The 20939-nt window shown below is 47.4% G+C and overlaps 1 protein-coding gene and 1 long non-coding RNA gene across 6 annotated transcripts in view; one reads left to right on the forward strand and one right to left on the reverse strand.

The window, feature by feature from the left end:
• Pi4kb (phosphatidylinositol 4-kinase beta) overlaps positions 1–20899 on the forward strand; it is a 34202-nt gene extending 13303 nt beyond the window's left edge. For 3 of the 5 annotated variants that reach the window (XM_028857450.2, XM_028857454.2, XM_028857451.2), the window contains 10 exons: positions 1799–1843; positions 5821–6048; positions 6876–7103; positions 9368–9477; positions 10089–10193; positions 10370–10493; positions 12614–12879; positions 18593–18725; positions 18951–19071; positions 20033–20899. In XM_028857450.2, coding sequence (XP_028713283.1) covers positions 1799–1843; positions 5821–6048; positions 6876–7103; positions 9368–9477; positions 10089–10193; positions 10370–10493; positions 12614–12879; positions 18593–18725; positions 18951–19071; positions 20033–20214 — 1542 coding nt within the window. In that variant the 3' untranslated portion in view covers positions 20215–20899. The remainder of the gene's footprint in view (positions 1–1798; positions 1844–5820; positions 6049–6875; positions 7104–9367; positions 9478–10088; positions 10194–10369; positions 10494–12613; positions 12880–18592; positions 18726–18950; positions 19072–20032) is intronic. The other 2 variants (XM_028857453.2, XM_028857455.2) reach the window with 1 other exon arrangement.
• On the reverse strand, positions 12679–18654 carry LOC119088191. Its single transcript, XR_005091795.1, has 3 exons — positions 18565–18654; positions 16418–16543; positions 12679–12766 (listed from the first exon to the last, which is right to left on the reverse strand). It is a non-coding gene; the product is annotated as an uncharacterized LOC119088191 (long non-coding RNA).
• Positions 20900–20939: the final 40 nt, after the last annotated feature.

A 20939-nucleotide genomic window follows, 5' to 3' on the forward strand; every position in this document is an offset into this window, starting at 1 on the left:
AGCAGTTCTTATCAGCCTCAATTTTCCTTCCTGTTTGTAGCCAAATAATAAATATTTTTGGCATAGAGTTGGGGGGGGGGCACAAGTTATTTAGGTACCACCCCCTAGTTCTGTCCTCTCTACATAATGACACTCCAGACAGATAGCTTTGTCTTTTCAGGACTGTAACCTTTGTACAGAGAAATCTGCTGCATGTCACACTGGAAGCCCTTCCAGCCTGATAAGGGTGTGATGTCAGCTCTTGGCTTCAGCTTTACTCCCCAAAGCTGACTCAGTACAAATGACTCAGGCCTAGGGAGTAGGAGGAGAGGAACAGATCACGATATCCTCCTGCCCGCCATGGACATTCATGAGTCCACCAGCTCGCGTCTGGGAGAGGATCAGCTAGAGCCAATCTCCTGCCTGTTACTCTTTCCCAGATAGCTGAGGTGTAGAAATTGAACAAGTAGGTTGTAACACATTCTGCCAGCCTCACTGTCTCAATCCTCCCTCCCACTGCTACTCAAAGTAGAAGAGTTGTGGCCTTAGCAGGGTGTTTCCAAGTGTGGCTACACCCTGTAAATGCTCTCCTGCCCAGTTTCATAAAGGAAAACCCAAACGTAGCACGTCTACTGCGACCTTCAGCCATAGAATTGAATTAAGCAGACGCTGACTGTAGAGAAGAAGTGCAGTGCCCACTACCTCCTTGCTCTGCAAACTCTAAAAGACTCTGCCTTGTAGTCCACACCCTCCCCTCCTGCCTTTGCGCACACATTCTGTGCCGCCACCGCCTGCCTGCCCTGGTAGACTGGACAGAGCCCAGGCTGGCCCAGGGCGTGAGTACTCTCTGCAGCTCCTGGGTGTGCTGCCCGCACTTGGTTCCTAGATAGCAGCTGAGCAAAGGAGACGGGGAGGGTTTATTTTTTTAATGTTCTGTTTGTTTCCAAAGAAAGACTCTCAGTATGAAGCCTGGGCTAGCCTTGAACTCTTGATCTTTCTGCCTTGACCTGCCAAATACTGAGATTATAGGCGTGTGTCACTGCACTCAGCTGGGGTGATGTTTAGATTATTGGGATCAGACTTTGGGCTGGGATCAAGACTGCAGCTGCCCTGCTAATTAGCTTTCTTGGGTGGATTTAGCTATGACCTAATTGTCCGTCAGTCCAGAAATGTCATGTATTCAGTGTCATGTGCAGCAGCCTGACAGGAAGCCAGAGGGTTAATGGGTTTAATGAGACTGATGAAGATGTGAGCATCCAGCCCACAGGTTTCAGGTTCATGGGTCTGGGATGCCCTTTGTCACACACTTAGGGTGATCCTGGGGCTGACTAAGGAGATCTGTACACCTGAAGGGTTAACTCTGCCTGAGATGGTCAGGAAACTAGAGGAATATAGACTTTCTAGTCCAGGGGTCGTGCAGTTGGTGGCTGTCCCCTAGAGAAGGGTTGGTTGAAAGCATGTGAGTGGGTGATAGGAAAGAAGTGAACCCTGGCCAGGCACTCACTGCACTAGGGATCCAGCTCTAGGGTTTTGATCTAAAAGGAAGGTTTGTTCAGGCAAGAATAGAAGATAAAATAGAAAACGAAGTGCCTTTGCCTTCAGCTCTTGATCTCAAGGTCCGAGCTAGCCTTCCAACATCCCCCAAATGTCTAGACTCTGGGCAAGTGGCGTGTCCAGGCTGACCATCTTTCACTAAAGCAGAAAGATATGCTGCACAAGAGAAGCAGTTATGATCCAAGTTGGAGCTAAATTCTTTGCCTTTGTCTCTTTCCCTCCCCCAACCCCACCCTTCTCCCCTTGCCCTCTGGCCCTTTCCCAGGAGCTCTCCTCCAGCACCGAGAGTATTGATAATTCATTCAGTTCCGTAAGTGGGGCCAGGCTGGGACTGGGTGGCAGCTCCTTGCGGCCGCATTTCCTCTCCGTCCTATGTCTTCTATGACCAGTGAAGGCCCTTTAATTCCAGGAGGTTAGCGTCTCCCTGCCAGGCTTCCCAGACCTGGGGGCCAATGCCCTGAGCCCCGGCCCAGACAGGTTCAGCTGATCCTCTGCTCAAAGACAGCAGCTGAGATGTTCTTCTGCTCCTAGGCCTCTGGAGCAGACAGCTGGGACAGGCAGAATTTATTCCTGGATTAGAGCCAAGGACTGTTTGGCAGAAACCTCCAGGACCCCATTTCTCCCACCCAGAACCCTTTCCCCATGACTTCTGCCATCAGAATTTATTTTTTCAGTTTTCTAAATGTTAGGCTCTGTGCTAGCTGAGCCAACTCCAAAAACAAACAGGAACTGGCCTGAGGGAAAGTTTTGCCTTCCCACAACTGGTTTTCCTTTTTAACTTCATTTCTTCCAGGTCTGAGTTCTTCCCTTTCCCCAGCCCACTGCCCAGGATGTCCCTTAATCCCTGTTCTCCTTTCTTACTCCCTCTGGACTAAACCATGACCCTCTGGTCCTACAGGGTCTTGGACCTTGTTCCTGGCAAAGACGTGAGAGGAAATGCTGGACCCTCTGGGAGTTTGGATAATTTAATTTTTTTTTTAATATTTTATTCTTTGTCTACCCACTGTTTTCTATTTTCTGTGCTGATCCCCTTTTAATCATGATCCCTTCTCCTCCCATGTGGCAGAGCCTCTTTTTTGGAGGCCTGGGGTCATGTCCAGTGTGGCTAGGTAACACAGGGGTCTACAACTGAAAGGCTGATTTGAGGATGGAAAAGAATTCTGCCTTTCCTAATATGAGATGACTAAATTGGATGGGGCGGAGGGTCCTTTGGACAGTGACCCTTTGCCACCTGAGTGGATGGATTCAGGGATCAAGATAAAGGCATGAGTCTTCAGATCTCAATCGCCCTCCATAAACACACCCTCTCTTTCTGGGGTGGAACCCAGGGCCTCGTCCTTTTTTTGCTGTGTTAGGCCCCCAGGATATTTCTAGGGATCCTTGAAGTCCAATTTCATTTTCTTTTTCTCCTTCAACCCTGTCCCCAAAGCTTCCCGTCCTTGCTGCTGTGCAGGGCTCTAAGCCAGCATAGCTCCTCCCATCATAGATCCCACACGTCTAGGGGACGTGGTATTGCCCAGTTCTCAGGAGAAGCCTCTGGGCGGGGAAAACTTAACAAGGCCCTGCCCTAGATGAAGTGCTACAGCCAGCAGTAGCTGCTGGGAGAGAGAACCGTTTTCTCCAGGAATAAGCCCCATGATAGGTTTCCCAATCCTAAATGGTCAGCCATAACACTAATTGGACTTAGTATTAGATGTATAAAATAATAGTAAGAGGTTGGAAAAATGACTCCATGGTTAAGAGCACTGGTTGCTCTTTCAGGGGGCTTGCTTTTGATTCCCAGCACTTACAGGATGGCTCACGACCACCTGTAACTCCAGTCTCAGAGGATTGATGCCCTCTCCGGCCTCCATAGGCACTGCACACATATGGTATACAGACATGTAGACAGAAAACCCATACACATAAAATAAAGTAATTTTTTAAAGACTTATCTACGTGTGGTGGTATGTGCCTTTAATCTCAGCACTTGGGAGGCAAAGGCAGGTGGATCTCTGTAGCTGGAGCTACACAGTGAGACCCTGTCTCAAAAACAAAAATAATTTCCATGCCCAGTAGTTTCATCTTTTTTATAATACTGTAACACTATTACAGAAAAGGTAGAAAGAAACTGGGTCTTTCTGCTCCCAGTGTGTCCAAACTCTGAATAAATCTACTTTCAAAAGAATAATTTTTATTATAGAAGAGATGATGAATCCAAAAGGGAGTTGGAGGGACATGGGAAGGGTAGAAATGATATAAATATAGTATACTCATGTATGAAATTCTTAAAACAAATTTTTCATTAACAAAAGAAGTCTTGAATAAAGTTTGTTCTTAATTTCAAAAAAAAAAAAAGAAAAAAAGATGTTCTTTTTTTTCTTTTTTCTTTCTTGTAGTATGAGCAGTAAAGGTAGAAATTCTCTATCAGAACAGTGAGCAGGCTTGGTATAGTGGTCTACATCTTTAATCCCACCACTGAGAAGGTAGAAGCAGGAGGATTTCTGTGAGTTAAAAGGCCAGCCTGGTCTATATAGAGAGCTCCAGGCCAGACAGGGCTACATAGCAAGACCTTGTCTCAAAAAAAAAAAAAAAAAAAAAAAGAAAAGAAAAGAAAAAAAGCCGGGCGGTGGTGGCGCATGCCTTTTTAATCCCAGCACTTGGAGGCAGGGCCAGGCAAATCTCTGTGAGTTCAAGGCCAGCCTGGTCTACAGAGTGAGATCCAGGACAGGCACCAAAACTGCACAGAGAAACCTTGTCTCAAAAAACAAAACAATCAAACAAAAATAGCAAAGAAATAGAAAGAGGGAGAAGCCAGGCATTGGCGCACACCTTTACTCCCAGCACTCAGGAGGCAGAGGCAGGTGGATCTCTGAGAGTTTGAGGCCAGACTGATCTACAAAGTTCCAGGACAGCCAGATCTGTTACACAGAGAAACCCTGTCTCAAAAAACAAAAAAAAAGGGGGGTGGGGGTATGGGCAGTGGCGGGTAGAGAAAAGCCTGGTAAATGAAATACTCTTTGAATGAGAAGAGCAGAAAGGAAGAGTAAGAAGAGAGACTGTTCTCTACAGCTGAGGAGACGTGATGGAATACGGAGTTGTGTAGTAAATATCTGTTGGTTTTTCAGGGTCTTGGTATTTAAGTCTTGGCTGACCTAGTAATCACTAACTCAGGATGGCTTGGAATTTGTGGCAATCCTCCTGCCTCAGCCTCTCAAGAGCTAGAATGTGAGTCACCATGCCCAGCATATGGGGGTTTTGTTTGTTTGAATCAAGTTCTTTTCTATAGCCCACACTGGCCTCCAACTTGTGATCTTCCTTGCCTTGACTTTCAAGGTGCTAGGATTAGAGGCGTGCACCTCTCTGGCCAGCTTTGTGGCTGTCTTGACAAAGGGTCCCTATGGTAGACAAGCTTAGACTAGGAGAGCTCTTCATCATGTCTATCTGAGTCCATCTTTCTCCCCACCCTACCTTGGCCTTTCTAGAAACTGCTGAAATACCTGGCATGAGGAACCAAGCCTACCACAAGGAACTAAAATGGGGAGCCTAGCCTCTGAAAGGCAGGGGAAGAGGACCCAGGGAGGAATTGCTAGAGACAGGCCTTCAGAAGGGCCACCAAGGGTTAAAAGGAGCTATTGCTGTCTCCATCCACCTATGTGCACCACCCTCCCCTGCCTTTTCTTTCCCCCGGTTATACCCTCATTAATACAGTTTGCCCATTCTCTTCTCATCCCCTGCTTGTGTACTTAGCCCTGACGAGAATGTGGGGTAATTGGGTTATGTGCCATGGAGAACAACAGAAGTTTTAGGATGAAGAACATTTTCCTTCTTTGAAAGGGGAAATACTGATTCAGGCCACTTTTCCTAGTCTTGTGAGGTCTGGCAGAGCCCTTTGGCACAGCCAGCCTGAGGGCCCAGACAGGAGGAAGGATAACCCTGTTCTTGAGATGAGTAGGAGCTCTTCTCTCTGAGGTCCTTGGTGGCCTCTCTAGACCTTGTCCCCTTGCCTGCACCAAAGGCTTAGGGCAGTCTTTGAGGAAGGACTCAAGTCCAAGAAAAAAATGGTCTATCCCGGTGTGCTGAGTTCAGGCCATCTTGGGTCCCTAGCAATTAGCTCAGAGAAGGGAATGTGTTGGTTCTTCCCAGTTCAAGCTGAGAAAAGGAGGGTGAAAATTCCTACCATGGCCAAAGGTAGCCCCTTTCCTGGGGTTCTTTAAATACTGGGGCCCTGCCCAGAAGCAAATAAGAGGGATAGGCCGCTTTTTTTCATGTCATCTTTACCATCTTTTGTTTCATCCAACCCTCTAGCCTGTCCGGCTGGCCCCTGAACGAGAATTTATCAAGTCCTTGATGGCAATCGGCAAACGGCTAGCCACGCTCCCCACCAAAGAGCAGAAAACACAAAGGCTGATCTCAGAACTCTCCCTGCTTAACCATAAACTCCCTGCCCGAGTCTGGCTGCCCACTGCTGGCTTTGACCACCACGTGGTCCGTGTGCCCCACACACAAGCTGTTGTCCTCAATTCCAAGGACAAGGTAAGTGGGTTCTGGCCCAGACCCTCCCCTCATCTGACTGCATCCCCTTGACTCCTCAGGCTCTGTTCCCTACCAGCATGCTGGAGACTTTTTAGTTTATGGTGCATGTATGACCGTGACTCGACCTCATTGCTCCTGTGATGCTCAGAACCCAAGAACCCTCCTGCCTGACTTCTTGGGTTTTGCTTTTATGGGCCAAAGTAGCCCAATTTCAGTTTATCTCATGCCATCCTTGAGAATGGCTTCCCACCCATTCCTTGTCCTCCTTTGAGAAGCTCTTCCAGCCTCTCTGACTTTCAGGCTATCCAGGTACAACCACCATGTGGGTAAAGGGACATTTTTATAAGACTTTTGTGGTCAAAGTGGGCAGAAAGGAAAGAAATATGCCCAGTTCATACTAGAAAACCAAGCTGTGTTTGTCTGCTCACAGGGATGATGGTGCTCAGGGTTCAGACTCTCCTCCCAGAGGAAGTATTAAAAATTAGGACTCTCCTTGGGACACATACCACGTTATCCAGTTTTTTTTGTGTCTACTTCCCTAGGCCCTGACTTTAGCATAAGCCCACAGAGCTTCAACTGCCATTGACAGTTGGAACAGTTTTCCAAATTGTACATGTGCATTTGAAGCCCTGATGATAGGCTTGGAAGCCTTTGCAGTACCCTTTCCCCAAATGTTTTATGCAGGTGGTATCACAAGTTCCTACCTGTGCATGTTGCTCACAGTCATAAGGGACTACTGTTGAGGGTTGGAACAAAAAGAACTATGTCAATGAAATTTAGACGGGGAGGTAGTGGCAAATGCTGTCTTCCCCCACCCACCCACCCAGGCTCCCTACCTGATCTACGTGGAAGTTCTTGAATGTGAAAACTTCGACACAACTAGTGTTCCTGCCCGGATTCCTGAGAACCGAATTCGGAGCACACGGTCCGTAGAGAACCTGCCTGAATGTGGTATCACTCATGAGCAGCGGGCTGGCAGCTTCAGCACAGTGCCCAATTATGACAATGATGATGAAGCCTGGTCGGTGGATGATATAGGCGAGCTACAGGTGGAGGTGAGGGAGCGCCAAGGAGACAATACTGGGGGCCCAGCACCTGTTCCCTAAGAGCTTGTAATACATTTGGGGTAACATACTTGTTAGCAGGGGTGGCAAGCACCCAGATGAATGTTGTAGGGGGTGAGGGGTGTGAGAAGGAGAGGCTCTGAACAGCTGGTTGGAATAGGTTCAAGCTTGTTCTTCTGCAGGAGGAACATCTAGACCAGGCAAGGAGGGAGATGTGATAAAACATTTATGGAACACCTGCTACATAAAGTCGATTTAGATCAGCAGAGACTGACAAGCCATACATGCATTCAGTCAAATACATAAAGGGAACTGGGCAGTGGTGGTGCACTCAAGAGGCAGAGGCAGGCAGGTCTCTAAGTTCGAGGCCAGCCCAGTTTACAAAGTGAGTTCCAGGACAGCCAGGGCTGTTACACAGAGAAACCCTGTCTCTAAAAACCAAAAACAAATAAATTATATATATATATATATATATAAAGGGGCTGGAGACATAGCTCACAGTAAGAGCACTGGCTGCTCTTGTAGAGAATTGGGTTCAGTTCCCAGTACCTTTGTAGTGGCTCACAACTGTCTGTAATTCTAGTTTTAGAGGACCAGCGCCCTCTTCTGGCCTCTGTGGACACTGTATGTACATGGTGCACATATAGGCAAACACTCATATACATAAATATTTCAAAAAGAGAGAAATATTAATATCTGTATGTAGTGACTCACAGCTATAATCCCAGCACCTGAAAGGTTGAGGCAGAAGGTTTGGGGTTAAGGCAAGCCTTGGCTACATAGAGAATTTGAGCCCAGTCTGTACCTTTCTTGAAATTTTTTTTTTTAAAAGTGTTTATGGAGGGCTTTCTGTGTTCCACACCTGAATACTGTATGCTAGTGAACAAGACTTGGCTTATACCTGCAAGGAATTTATGACCTAACAGAGAATCAGACCAGACAGCTGGTAGTTGTAGTACGGTGCGATCTGCACTGTCGAGGGGAGCATGAGACATTATGGAAGTACCCAGAGTTGGTATTTACTCCAAACTTGGGGTGGGAGTCAAAGATTTCCTGGAGGAAGTAAGTAGTCTTTCAGCTGAGGCCTGAAGCATGGTTGGAATTAGCAAAACAAAGAACATTCAGACAGAGGAATGAATGTGTACAAAGACTGGAAGAGAAAATGGAGCATGGATTTCAGTTCCATGATAGAAACTTGTATGCGTTGGATGTGTAGTGAGGTGAGAAGCAGTGACGAATGAGGCTGGAGAGGTTGACACGACCTGACGAGCCATGCACTCATTCAATCCTGCTGGCTGTGGGAAGAGATTCCAGCTCCATGCTGGGGTTAGAGGAAGGCAAGCAGAGCAGGATTTTATGTAGCAGCATTTGGTGAAAAAGACAGCTCTCTACCTTTTTACAGTCAAGTTGAGGTTCGACATAGCGACTCTAGGAGAAAAATGAAGATGCACAAGTGCATTAGCCGGCGCCGAGGTCGCTGAGCCTGGCAGAGGCGTTACAGTGAGAAGTGGGTTAGAGGGTCAGGCTGAAGAGACGAAGGTGGAGGTAGAGGCTCACCTGAGTGGAAGCAGGGAGCCTGAGAAACGGGAGTCCCTCTCTCAGAAAGGAAAAAAAAAGCCAGGCGGTGGTGACGCACGCCTTTAATCCCAGCACTTGGGAGGCAGAGGCAGGCGGATCTCTGTGAGTTCAAGGCCAGCCTGGTCTCCATCAGAGTTACAGCCCAGCCTAGTCTACAGAGCAAATTCCAGGACAGCCAGAGTTACACACACAGAAACCCTGCCTTGAAAAAAACAAAACAAAAAATTTGAAGAACTAGTCAAAGAAACCTAGTCTGGAAGAATCTGAGGGAGAATAATACATCCCTAATCATATGGGGCTTTCAATATGAGGTCAAAAATTATGATTTCTGCAAAAGTTGTGGCAATGGTGTACAAACTTAAGGGTGTTGGGGGTATCTGGAAAATTTGCTAAAATCTGGCTTCTAGATTTCATCCCCAGTAGTTCCAACTTAGACTGGTAGTGAGATCTGAGAATCTGTATCTCCTACCCATCTCCATGAATTATGATGGAGTAATTCACACTTTGAGAACACCACTGTGAGATCCATAACTCAAGAAGGCCATAACGGTGTGGAACCATGGTGGCTTTGGGAGCAGTCTAGAATGAAGTGGTAGGCCAGTACGCCACAGTTAGGGGCAGGTGACCAGTGGGCAAGAGGGATCTTGTGTTTAGCACCTCTGACCTGCTCTTCCCAGCTCCCTGAAGTGCATACCAACAGCTGTGACAACATCTCCCAGTTCTCGGTGGACAGCATCACCAGCCAGGAGAGCAAGGAGCCTGTGTTCATTGCAGCAGGGGACATCCGGTATGGCCAGATCACATCAGCCTTCATTTAACCTCTTTTCCAGGCTCTGCTTGTAGCTTTATCCCTTTTCTGTGTCTAGTCACCAACTGTCAGCCTGTGTCTTTCTCCTTTATCTCATTATTCTGTCCTTGTCCTTGGGCCACCATACTTGAGGCAGTCAAGGTGCAATAGAGGCATTGCTTGAGCTACTACAAAAAGAAATGATATTTTAAGAGAGTTCCAAAAAGAAGACAGTGCCTCAGAGGGCATTTAAGCATCGATTCTCAAAGTTGCACTTGACTAGCATGTGCAAGGCCCTGGGTTCAGTTCCCAGCACCACGAAAAAACTCAAAACCAAGAATCAAAATGAGATCTCAAAATTGTATCCTTCACTTTGAGGGGAGAGAGGAGACCTTTTTGGACGTGCAGATTCTGGAGTCATACCCTTTCTGAATCAGTATTGGGATAAAGGAATGAAGAAAGCCAGGTTCTTTGCATGATCACAAACTACCAGGTTAGCAAAATAGTGCTGTTGATTATGCTTCTAGGAACAGTGGCAAGGAGAAGGGCACAAAGGCATTGCAGCTCTGAAATAACTCTTCCAAATAAATTGTGCATTTCCTTCCTGCTAGACGGCGCCTTTCAGAACAGCTGGCTCACACTCCCACAGCCTTCAAACGAGACCCCGAAGACCCTTCTGCAGTCGCCCTCAAAGAGCCCTGGCAGGAGAAAGTGCGGTGAGGAGGGTGGAGGGTGGAGGGTGGAGGGTGGAGGTAGTCTCGGTACTCCTCTCAGAGCTCCAAGGCATCTTCAGGTGCTTACTTCGTCCTCCCTAGTGCCTTTCCACCTCTAAACACTCCATGAGACTTCCACTGCGGCCTGAGTCCTTATCCTGGGACTTCTTTCTTCATAGGAGGATCAGAGAAGGCTCCCCCTACGGCCATCTTCCCAATTGGCGGCTCCTGTCAGTCATTGTCAAGTGTGGAGATGACCTTCGGCAGGAGCTGCTGGCTTTCCAGGTGTTGAAGCAACTGCAGGTGAGGAGAGGAAACAAAAACGCACAGGGAAAGGGGCAATGAAAAACTGGGTGCAGCCCCAGCGCTCCCGGGACCACACAGGCTGATGTCTCAGGGAGCTCTCTGCTTCTACCCAGGTCTGCGTGGGAAAGTTAAACTGAAACTGGCTTGCCTGTCCCCAGAGCAGCACAGCCACATGATGCAGAGCTCTAGGGCGGCCTCTGTTGGTTCTTTCTGGAGCTACATCTGCCCTGTTCTGACTACTGAATGCCAGTTTCTTTTTTTGACTGAGAAGTGTGATTTCACATAGGGTCTCACGGGGTTCAGGCCAGCCTCGAACCCAGTTATAGCAAAGGTGGCCTTGCACTCCTGATCCTCCTGCCCTCACCTCCCAAGTGCTGGGTTATATGCGTGCAGCACTGGGCTTTGGGTTGGTCCTTGAAATCAGAACTTCCCAAATGATCTGGGATGGATGGATTTATTCTGTGCTCAAGCATTTGGGTTTCGTTTTGTCTTTTTTAAAAACATGTATTCATGTGTATGGGTGTCTTCCATGCATGTATGTGTACAGTATCCATAGAGGCCGTAACAGGGTGTCCGATGCCCCTAGAACTAGAGTTACAGTTGTGAGAAGCCACATGGGTGGGAGGAACTGAACTCAAATCCTAAGCAAGAGCAGGAAGTGCTCTTAATCCCTGAGCCATCTCTCTAGCCTTTGCTCTGTCTTTTTGAGACAAGGCCTCACTCTGTAGTTCAGATTTACCTGGAACTCATTATGTAGTCCAGGCTGGCCTTGTATTCATGACAATCCTCAAACCTCAGCTTGAGTAACAGGATTACAGGTGTGAACTGCTGGGCCTGGCTGTACTGTGTTGAGATACTGATCACCTGGTCTCCCTGGGCTGGTGACCGGCAAGAGGCTTCACCTGTTCAATTCAGTGCTTTGTAACATTTGTAGTGGTTGGTTGGTTGGTTGGTTGGGGCGGGGGGTGGGGGGGGTTGTTTGATTTTTTTTTTCTTTTCTTTTTTTGGTTTTTCAAGACAAGGGTTATCTGTGTAGCCTTGGCTGTCCTGGATCTCACTCTGTAGACCAGGCTGGCCTCAAATTCAGAGATCCACCTGCCTCTGCCTCCCAAGTGCTGGGATTAAAGGTGTGCACCAACACTGACAGGCTTGTTTGTAGGTTTTTTGAGGGGTAGAGGTGGCTTGAACTTTGTCCTGGTTTTTGGTTTTGTTTTTATAAAGAATCTCACTTACAGCCTCAGCCAGATGTTACTTGCTTTGTACCCTCTGTACTCTCAGCCAATGTCAGCTGTCCTTGTACCACAGCCCACTACCTCCTCCCTCATCTTCCCAATACCAGGGTTACAGTATGTGGGTTACAGTATGTGGCACATGGCTTAAGTGCTTGAATTTTTTGTTTTGTTTTTGAGACAGGATCTCATGTAGCTCAGGTTGACCTCTGACTCTCACTTTTATTAAACATTGGCCTCAAACTCCTGATCCTCCTGCCTCTGCCTTCCACATATTAGAAATACAAGCTTAGGCCACTACATCCGGTAGTATTTTCATTTTTATAATTTATTTTTATTTTATGTGCACTGGCATTTTGCCTGCATGTATGGCTGTGTGGGGGTGTTAGAAGCTCTGGAACTGGAGTTACAGACAGGTGTGAGCTGCCATGTGGGTGCTGGAAATTGAACCCAGGTCCTCTGGAAGAGCAGGCAGTGCTCTCAACCACTGAGCCATCTCTCCAGCTCCATATTTTCATTTTCTAGAGATGCTTTCTCTGCCCCTAAAACTCCAATTTTGTTGTTGTTGTTGTTATTCAAACTTATGTTAACCTCTATGTATAGTTTCTTCCCTTTGCCAGGCCCTGTCCTTCCTTTTCAAACTCCCTGGTTCTGTTATTTGTGGTTGTGTACACCTGTAATCCTAGAATGTGTAGAGATGGGGATCAGGAATTCAAGTCTAGCCTGGGCTATATGAGTCCCTGTCTCAAAAAACTTCCTGGTTCTTAGTAGGTCAGTGAGTCTTGCTTAATGTTCTTCAAGATACCAAGGGAGAGGTTGAGGGGAAGGAAATTTTATTATTCTCTGGAGACAGATGAGCCACTCTGGGTCCTTTGTGTCTCTTCACAGTCCATTTGGGAGCAGGAGCGGGTGCCTCTCTGGATCAAGCCATATAAGATTCTTGTGATCTCAGCAGACAGCGGCATGATTGAACCAGTAGTCAACGCTGTGTCCATCCACCAGGTGAAGAAACAGTCACAGCTCTCCTTGCTCGATTACTTCCTACAGGAACATGGCAGTTATACCACTGAGGCATTCCTCAGTGCCCAGCGCAACTTTGTGCAAAGTTGTGCTGGCTACTGTTTGGTCTGCTACCTACTGCAAGTCAAGGACAGGTAAGTGGCTTGTGCCCTTCATCCTAATCTTTCACAAGGGTCTTCTCTGTCCCTTCACATATAGTTTCTCAGTTGGTGAAACAAGGTCTTTTTAGGAAAGATTTGTTTGTGTGACATTAAGCCAAATGATGAGTGCTGGCGGAAATGAGGACGGAAACAGGATGTAGGGAAGACTTGAATGAGTAGAGAAAGGGTGAGGGAGAACAAGGGCAGATAGAGCTGTGGAGGAAAGATGAGGATCTTTCAGCCTCAGCCAGATGTTCCATTGGGATCAAACCTCAGGGAGCAGGCAGTGACACCAGTCCTTCATTATGAGACTGAAGAGTTTTGGGGGTTTTGTTTTTGTTTTTTGAGAAGGGGTCATTTTATGTATCCCTGACCGTCCTGGAACTTGATATGTAAACCAAGCTGGTCTTGAACTCACAGAGATCTTCCTGACTCTGCCTCCTGAGTGTTGGGATTAAAGGCCTTTGCTACCACAATCAGCAAGAATTTTATTTTGCAGGATAGGAATGATATGTTCTGATCTGTAGGTGCCATATGGTGCTGTGGGTGATTTGAAGGTTAGTGTGACTGTGTCCTTAACAAGAAAGCAGAAGATAGAGCCTGGCACAAAGGTAGTCAGTGACTCAAAACAGAAAGGAAAGGATGAGGGAGACCATGGAGATAAACTTGAAATCCCCAGTCACAAGCTTTCCTCTCTTCTCACTCCAACCTGATTTCTCAAACTTCTGTTTTTTATGTGCATGGGTGTTTTTCCTGCATGTATGTGTATGCCTAGTGCCAGTGGAGACCGTAAGAGAGCATGGGATCCTCTGGGACTGGAGTTACAGGAGCTGTAAGCCTTCATGAGTGCAAAAAAGTAACTCCTCCTCTGGAGGAGCAGCCAGTGCCCTTAACAGTGGGTCACCTCCCCAGCCCCTGGTTTCCACAGTCTTCTAAGCCTCTTTTGTTCTGCCGAGACTGTCATTTCTTTCACTGTCACGTGACTTTCATGAAGCCCGTCTTCACATAGGTGAAGCCTTGATAATGGCACTACCTATGCTCTGCAGTCTCACTATCTCCAGGCAAGCGGTCTGGGGCCCGGGGCCTGAATGCTCCTGTAGGCTGCAGCTCTCCCTGCCAAGTGGGCTTAGTGGTTGAAGCTGTTGCTCAGTCACCGGGACCAACTCCAGAGCTGTCACCTGACCTCCACACGCACACCCTGACATGTTCTGGAGCATGTGCACACATACAAGCACACACACATGGGAACACTAAAAAATAAATTTTAGAAATGTGACGACAGCCTGTGCTTCCAGGGCTTCCAGTGACATGGCAACCCATTAACATTAGTCAGGCAAGCAGCTTCTCGGAATCTAGCATTATCTCTTTAGTGACTGTATAGCACCTATGACCATGACATCACTACAGTAAGTGAAAACCTTGTGAAGTGAGTGCTCCCTCATGAGGAAGCCAAGGGTCAGTAGTAGCTTTGGGAGCCTATGGTCATTCCACCCTGCCAGGCCTACCAAGCAAGAAGGGCTGTGTGTGTGAGAGAGAGAGCTGTAAGCGTGTAACCATAAGGATCTTGATGGCAAGCTTTAGACTGTCCTGAGCTTCGGGATTTTGAACCCAGGATTTTGAAGCCCAGGGCTCAGCTACAGGATTGAGTAAGTGAGGAACAGGGAAGCTAGCACTAGTTAGATCTCAGGAATTTCATTTTAGAAACTGATATGTAAAAATAATAAGACAGATAATAAATAACACTACCAAAAGAAAGTGTTGGATAAAAGCCTGTCCCTCTGGTGTGGCAGGAAGTTGCTAACCGTTTTCCCCAATGTACGAGGTTTACCTGCATGTATGTCTGTGCTCCAGCTGCACAGTGTGCCCAGCAGAGCCAGACAGCATCTGTCCCTTGAGAACAGAGTTACAGATGGTTGTTAACCACTCTGTGGGTGCTGGGAATTGAACTGGGTCCTCTGGAAGAACAACCAGTGCTCTTCACTGCTGGACCATCTCTCCAGCCCCTGATGAACTATTCCTATTAAAAAAGAATGGATGTGAGTTGGTGGTGTAGCTCAGGTTGAAGAATGCTTTGCTTAGCACGCATGATGCTCTGGGTTTGATCTCTCATTTAACACATTAACACTGGGAGGTACAGGCAGGAAGTTCAAGATCATCCTAGCTACATAGGGAATTTTTAAAAAAAGAAAAGAAAAGAATACTGGGAATCATCTCACAAGATGGAGGCTATAAAGAAAAGAAAGTTGTTGGTATTGATCAGCTGTAGGCCTAGGCTCCAACTTGTTATAAAATCACATACACTCGCCAAGTGGCAGTGGCGCATGCCTTTAATCCCAGGAGTCCGGAGGCGGAGGCAAGCAGATCTCTGTGAGTTCAAGGTCAGCCTGGTCTACAAAGTGAGTTTTAGGACATCCAGAGCTGTTACAGAGAGAAACAAACAAAAAAATCGCACACATTTAACATGGTAACACAAGGCAAAGCAAAAATTGGTCATCCTCACCAACAACTATCCTGCTTTAAGCAAGTCTGAAATAGAGGACTGCGCCATGGTAGCCAAAACTCGTCTATCACTACAGTGGCAATATATCTGGGCATAGCATGCAGAATATGCTACAGAGTATGCATGTCATCAATCAGGTGATTTTTAATATCAATACAAGCCTGCCAGAACAAGCCCAGGAAGAGTAAGCCGTTCAAATTTTTTCTTTAATAGAATTTGCCAGAGCTTATTTTTTATTACATTTTTATTTTATGCATGTTTTGCCTGCAAGTATGACTGCACACCATGTTCGTACCAGGTGTCCACAAAGGCCAGAAGAGGGTGTCAGATACCCTGGAACTGGAGTTACAGTGAGCTGCCACGTGGGTGCTGGGAATCCAACCTTGGTCCTTTGGAAGAGCAGCCAGTGCTCTTTACTGCTGAGCCATCTCCCCAACATTGCTTTTTAAAAAGGGGGATGGGCTGGGGAAGACTGAGAATGTAGCTCAATGGGTAGAGTTTATCTAAAATACATAAAGACCAGGATTCAGTCTCCAGCATCCCATAAAACCAGGCATACTGGCACACACTTGGGAGATAGCAGAAGGCAGGCCAAAAGTTCAAGGTCATCCTCATATGTTCCAAACCAGCTTGGATAATGAGACTGTCTCAGAATAAAAAACAAAAAACAGCAAAGGCATATGGACTTATTTTTCACGTCACATTCCATATTTCTAGTTTGAGTATGGAAAGTTTTTCTCATTCATAGCTGAGGCTACAAAGAGGTAACCAGCTTTCGGTACTGGTGCAGTTATGGGTCTCTCTGCCTATCAGGGGAAAGTTAGCTCAACAACAGTGGGACCTATTTGGGCCAAAATAATAATTTTCATATATTATTTGTTAAGATTCACTTCCTCTTTTTATTTGTAGAAAATGTTCACTCTGTTATTCCTGCATTTATCTTAGTAGGTCTGGAGGGAAATTTGACAAAACCATCACTTGGGGGAGCTGAAAAGAACATGTCCATTGCACTGGTACAACCAAGAAACTTACCTCCTTTTATTAAGTGTACTTCGGGGTTTCTAACAGCATGAATTTCCAATAAGTGGCATTTGTTATGTTCTGAGTTTTAAAAGGTGAAATATGAAAGCATTTTTTAATTTATCCCCAAAAATGTCACTGTCAAGACATAAGAAAACAGAAAATTAGGACAATTAAAAACAAAACAAAAACCCTTCATTTAAAAAGGAGCCCTAAGGCAGCTTTCCAGGCGGAAGCCACCCCTGGTAGTTAAGAGAAGGAGAGAAACTGCCTATTCCTGGCTTCTTCGGGACATTGGGGGCCGGGGCCGGGGCCATCTGTTGGCTCTGGCTCTTTAGACTGTGTGGGCAGGCTACTTTGTCAGTGCTTTCCACAGCCGGAAGGACTCAGGTGGGTCTTGCTCTGTGCACCCCTCCTCTTTGAGCCAGCCTGACCAACTCAGACAAGATGGCCCTGAGATGGGGCAGGAGTGCTCAGCCTAACAAAGCTCCTATTGAGAGTGAGAGAGCCGGTTATGCAGAATAGGCCAGGCCTCACATGCTTAGCATGTTCATTGTCCTTCCTAGCCATTCATGTGGGACTCACAGAGACCTGGGGTTTACCCCTCTTGACTCTTCTTCCCTACAGCTGGCCTGCAGTATACTTCTCCTAAGGTTCTTTATGTAAGCGATCTGCCCCACATTGTTGTTGCATTCTTTTTTTTTTTTTTTTTTTTTTTTTTTTTTTTTTTATTTATTTATTATGTATACAGCATGTATAACTGCACACCAGAAGAGGGCGCCAGATCTCATTACAGATGTTGTGAGCACCATGTGGTTGCTGGAATGAACTCAGGTCCTCTGAAAACAGTCAGTGCTCTTAACCTCTGAGCCATCTCTCCAGCTCCCTTTTGTTGCATTCTTAACCTCTTCTCAGCCAAACTTGATGGCTCACTTGCGATGCTGAGGCAGGACTGCCATGAGTTTGAGGCTGACTTGGGCCACAATAAGTTCCAGACCAGCCTAGGCTGCAGTGTAACAGTTCTCAAAAAAAAAAAAAAAAGGCGGCGGGGGGGGGGGGGGCACTGGGGAGATATAGTTCAGTCCATAAAGTTATTGCTATAAAATCAAGAGGACTTGAGTTCAATCCCCAGAACCCACATTAAAAAGCCAGGTGTGACAGCACAAGCAGAAACCAAAGGATTCCCTGGGCAAGCTGCTCTAGGAATCCCAGTATTTAGGATGCAGAGGCAGATGGATCTCTAAAAAGTCTGAGGTCAGTTTAGTGAGTACAGACCAGCCAGGCAGGGCTACGTAGTAAGACCCCGTCTCTCAAAAGGTAGATGGCTTCTAAGGAACAATGCCTTAGGTTGACCTCTGGCCTCCACATGAGTGTATATCCACATGAACATGGATACACACAAATACAAAATAAGTTATACTCAGTCTGCTTGCTTCTCATTGGTGTTCCGTACTGGCAGGGCTTTGGTTCTACAGTGACATGATTAAAAATTAAAATAATCCCAGCACTTAGGAGGCCAAGCAGGTGACTCTGTAGTTTGAGGCCAATTTGGTCTACCTAGTGAGTACCAGACCAGCTGGGGCTACATAGTGAGACCCTGTCTCAAAAAAAAAATAAAACAGGTAAATTGATGCTGAATGAGGGCTTCCCCCTATTTAGACAGCTAGCTACTGGAGACATCTGTGTTTACTACTAAGTCAAGCTCAAGTTTGGGCACTAGAAGTATAATTTTTGGGAAATTAGCATGTATTGCAGTCTGGCCTCAAACTCTTTGTATTTGAGGATGACCCTCAACTGAGGTTCCTCCATCCCCCACCTCCTAAGTGCTGGAATTACAGGCAAGTGCCTTTATTCACATTCAGTTTATGTTGTGTTAGGGACAAAGCTAGGAACCACGACTTCCTGCATGATAGGCAAGCACTCTACCAACAAAGCTACACGCTCAGCTCTCTGATAATCTTTAAACTATTTTTATTAAGCTGATAATTGAATTTCATACCGTTTTTCTTTGTAGTTTTCTGACTTCCTTTTTGTTGCTAGCTTTAAGTCCTAGGAAATTGACCCAGACTTGTAAGCAACAGGAAACATGGCTGGGGCCTCCCCTGTCCTGTATGGTGAGGCCAGTGTTGCGGCTTGAGAGCTTCCTAAGCCAAACTTACTGTTGTCTCTTCCTCCTCCCTTCCTCAGACACAACGGGAACATCCTTCTGGACGCAGAAGGTCACATCATCCACATCGACTTTGGCTTCATCCTTTCCAGCTCACCCCGAAACCTGGGCTTCGAGACGTCAGCCTTTAAGCTGACCACCGAGTTTGTGGATGTGAGTCAAAAGAGGTGCTTCCGGGTCACTGTGCCCTTCCTGAGAGGAAGGGCTGATGGGCTCCCCCAAGTCAGGAAGGAACAGAACAGAAATGGCAGTAAGTCAGTTTGAGGCAGGATTTCCTGGGAGCTTTCTTGTGATAATAGTGAGATCTACCATGGTTGTCTTAAGGAAGTTCTGGGAGGCCCACCAGAATTCCTGTGCACACTCTCGACTCACTTTCAGGTAATGGGCGGCCTGAACGGCGACATGTTCAACTACTACAAGATGCTCATGCTGCAAGGGCTGATTGCTGCTCGGAAGCATATGGACAAGGTGGTGCAGATTGTGGAGATCATGCAGCAAGGTGCGGCAGGGGCCCAGCGGCTGGGCTGCCTTAGGTTGAATTGCCTGAACTTAGAACTTTTAGGAGGTTGAGCCCACCTCAAGACTTAGGTTGGGGGTTCCTCAGGGGGTTTCCATTTCCCCTTTAGAACACTCTTCACTGGGGGGGGGGGTACAAGAGGAAAGGAACAACAGGAAGCTCTTAGGTACCCTCATGGGGAAAACACCCATCTTCAGCCTCCTGGTCTTTCCAGTCTCCTCCTCTGCTAATTCTAGTGCTTCTACCCACTTTTTCCCCATCACACTTGACCTGACTGCCCTGGTCTCAGCCATCACTTCAAGCCACCTTCCTTTTCCTCCTCACCTATCCTGCTCTGAACTGAGAGTTCTTCTGCCTCTCATCTTTTACCTTTCCCTCTGTCATTTGCACAGGACTCCCCCACTCCCAGTTCCTCTGGGTTTCCTCTTACCCCCTGACCCCTGGAAAAAAAACTTCAGACCCCACCTAAGCTGCCAGTCTCCTCCCCATCCTTGCCCGTACCCCACAGGTTGCCGCCGTTGCTCAGGAGCATCTCTCTCTGGCCCCGTGGTGACGGTGGCCCAGGTCATCTGTGAGTGTCAGACCTAGCATAGGCAGAGGCCTGCAACCAGATAAGTGCAGGGCCCATTCCCAGAGTCTTTTTCCCAGCCTCCCCTCTGGGCCCCAAGACTTCCCTGCAATGCTTACTGGGGGATCCTGTGGGCTTGCTCTTCCCTGTTCTCCCCACATACTTGCACATAGAGAACTAAGGAATATGGGATGCGGATGGACTGAAGGCCTCCCAGTTGCTTTGCTCGGCACAAGCAGAGTTGCTGTACACCACCAGGGATCCCTGTGGTGGGGAGGGAAGGAGTACTTTACACCACCTCCAGCGCTGTTCCCCTTGGTTACTAGCCTGCCTTCCTAACTGTCCCCGAGACTTAACTGCCACTGCTTCCCCCAGGTTCTCAGCTTCCTTGCTTCCACGGCTCCAGTACCATTCGCAACCTCAAAGAGAGGTTCCACATGAGCATGACCGAGGAGCAGCTCCAGCTGCTGGTGGAGCAGATGGTAGATGGCAGCATGAGGTCCATCACCACCAAACTCTACGACGGCTTCCAGTACCTCACCAATGGCATCATGTGACACCCTTCTCAGGCCCAGAAGTGGTGGGACTGAAGGCACCCTCCCTAGGAGGACTTTGCCTAAGAAACCCCAAATCACAAAACCCTACCTACCTAACCACCTACCCAAGGGAAATGGAAGGCAAGAAATACAAAGGATCATGTGGTAACCATGAGAGCTTGCCAGAGGGTAGGAGAGCCAGCCGTGGGGTCCAGGCTTGCTGGGGCTTCCCCACCTCCTGCTGTCAGTATCACCACCTGACAGATTCCAGGACTCACTGCCCTCAGAGGAGGTGATCACGAACATGAGGAGGATGGGGGCCTTCTTCCCTCTCCAGAGTCTCAGAGGTTCTTTCTACAAACTGGCGTGTTTTCCCTGGGTCCAAGCAAGATGGGAGGAGGACTGGGTTCCTGGTACCTAGGATGTGATCCTATGTTTGACCATGCTGCTGCCCAACTCTCCCTCCCAGGGCTGACCCCAGCCCACATTCCCCCTGGCAGGTGGGTTCTGCCATAGGGTCCTGCACTTGCTGAGGTTCCCCATCATGGGGTTAAGGAAGGGAATTGCCACAATCCCTCTAATATATTGAGGGTATTGGCCTAGCCATGGGGAATTTCTTACCCTGATCCTTTCCTCACACCCAGGGAAATAGCTCTCAATTTTTTTATTTTTAATTTTTGTTTGAAATAAAGTCCTTAGTTAGCCATCTGTGTCTTGTCTGAGTTGATTCTGGGGGTGGGGGTGGG

Source organism: Peromyscus leucopus, chromosome 6 (assembly GCF_004664715.2).
Source record: "Peromyscus leucopus breed LL Stock chromosome 6, UCI_PerLeu_2.1, whole genome shotgun sequence".
NCBI classification, from domain to species: domain Eukaryota; kingdom Metazoa; phylum Chordata; class Mammalia; order Rodentia; family Cricetidae; genus Peromyscus; species Peromyscus leucopus.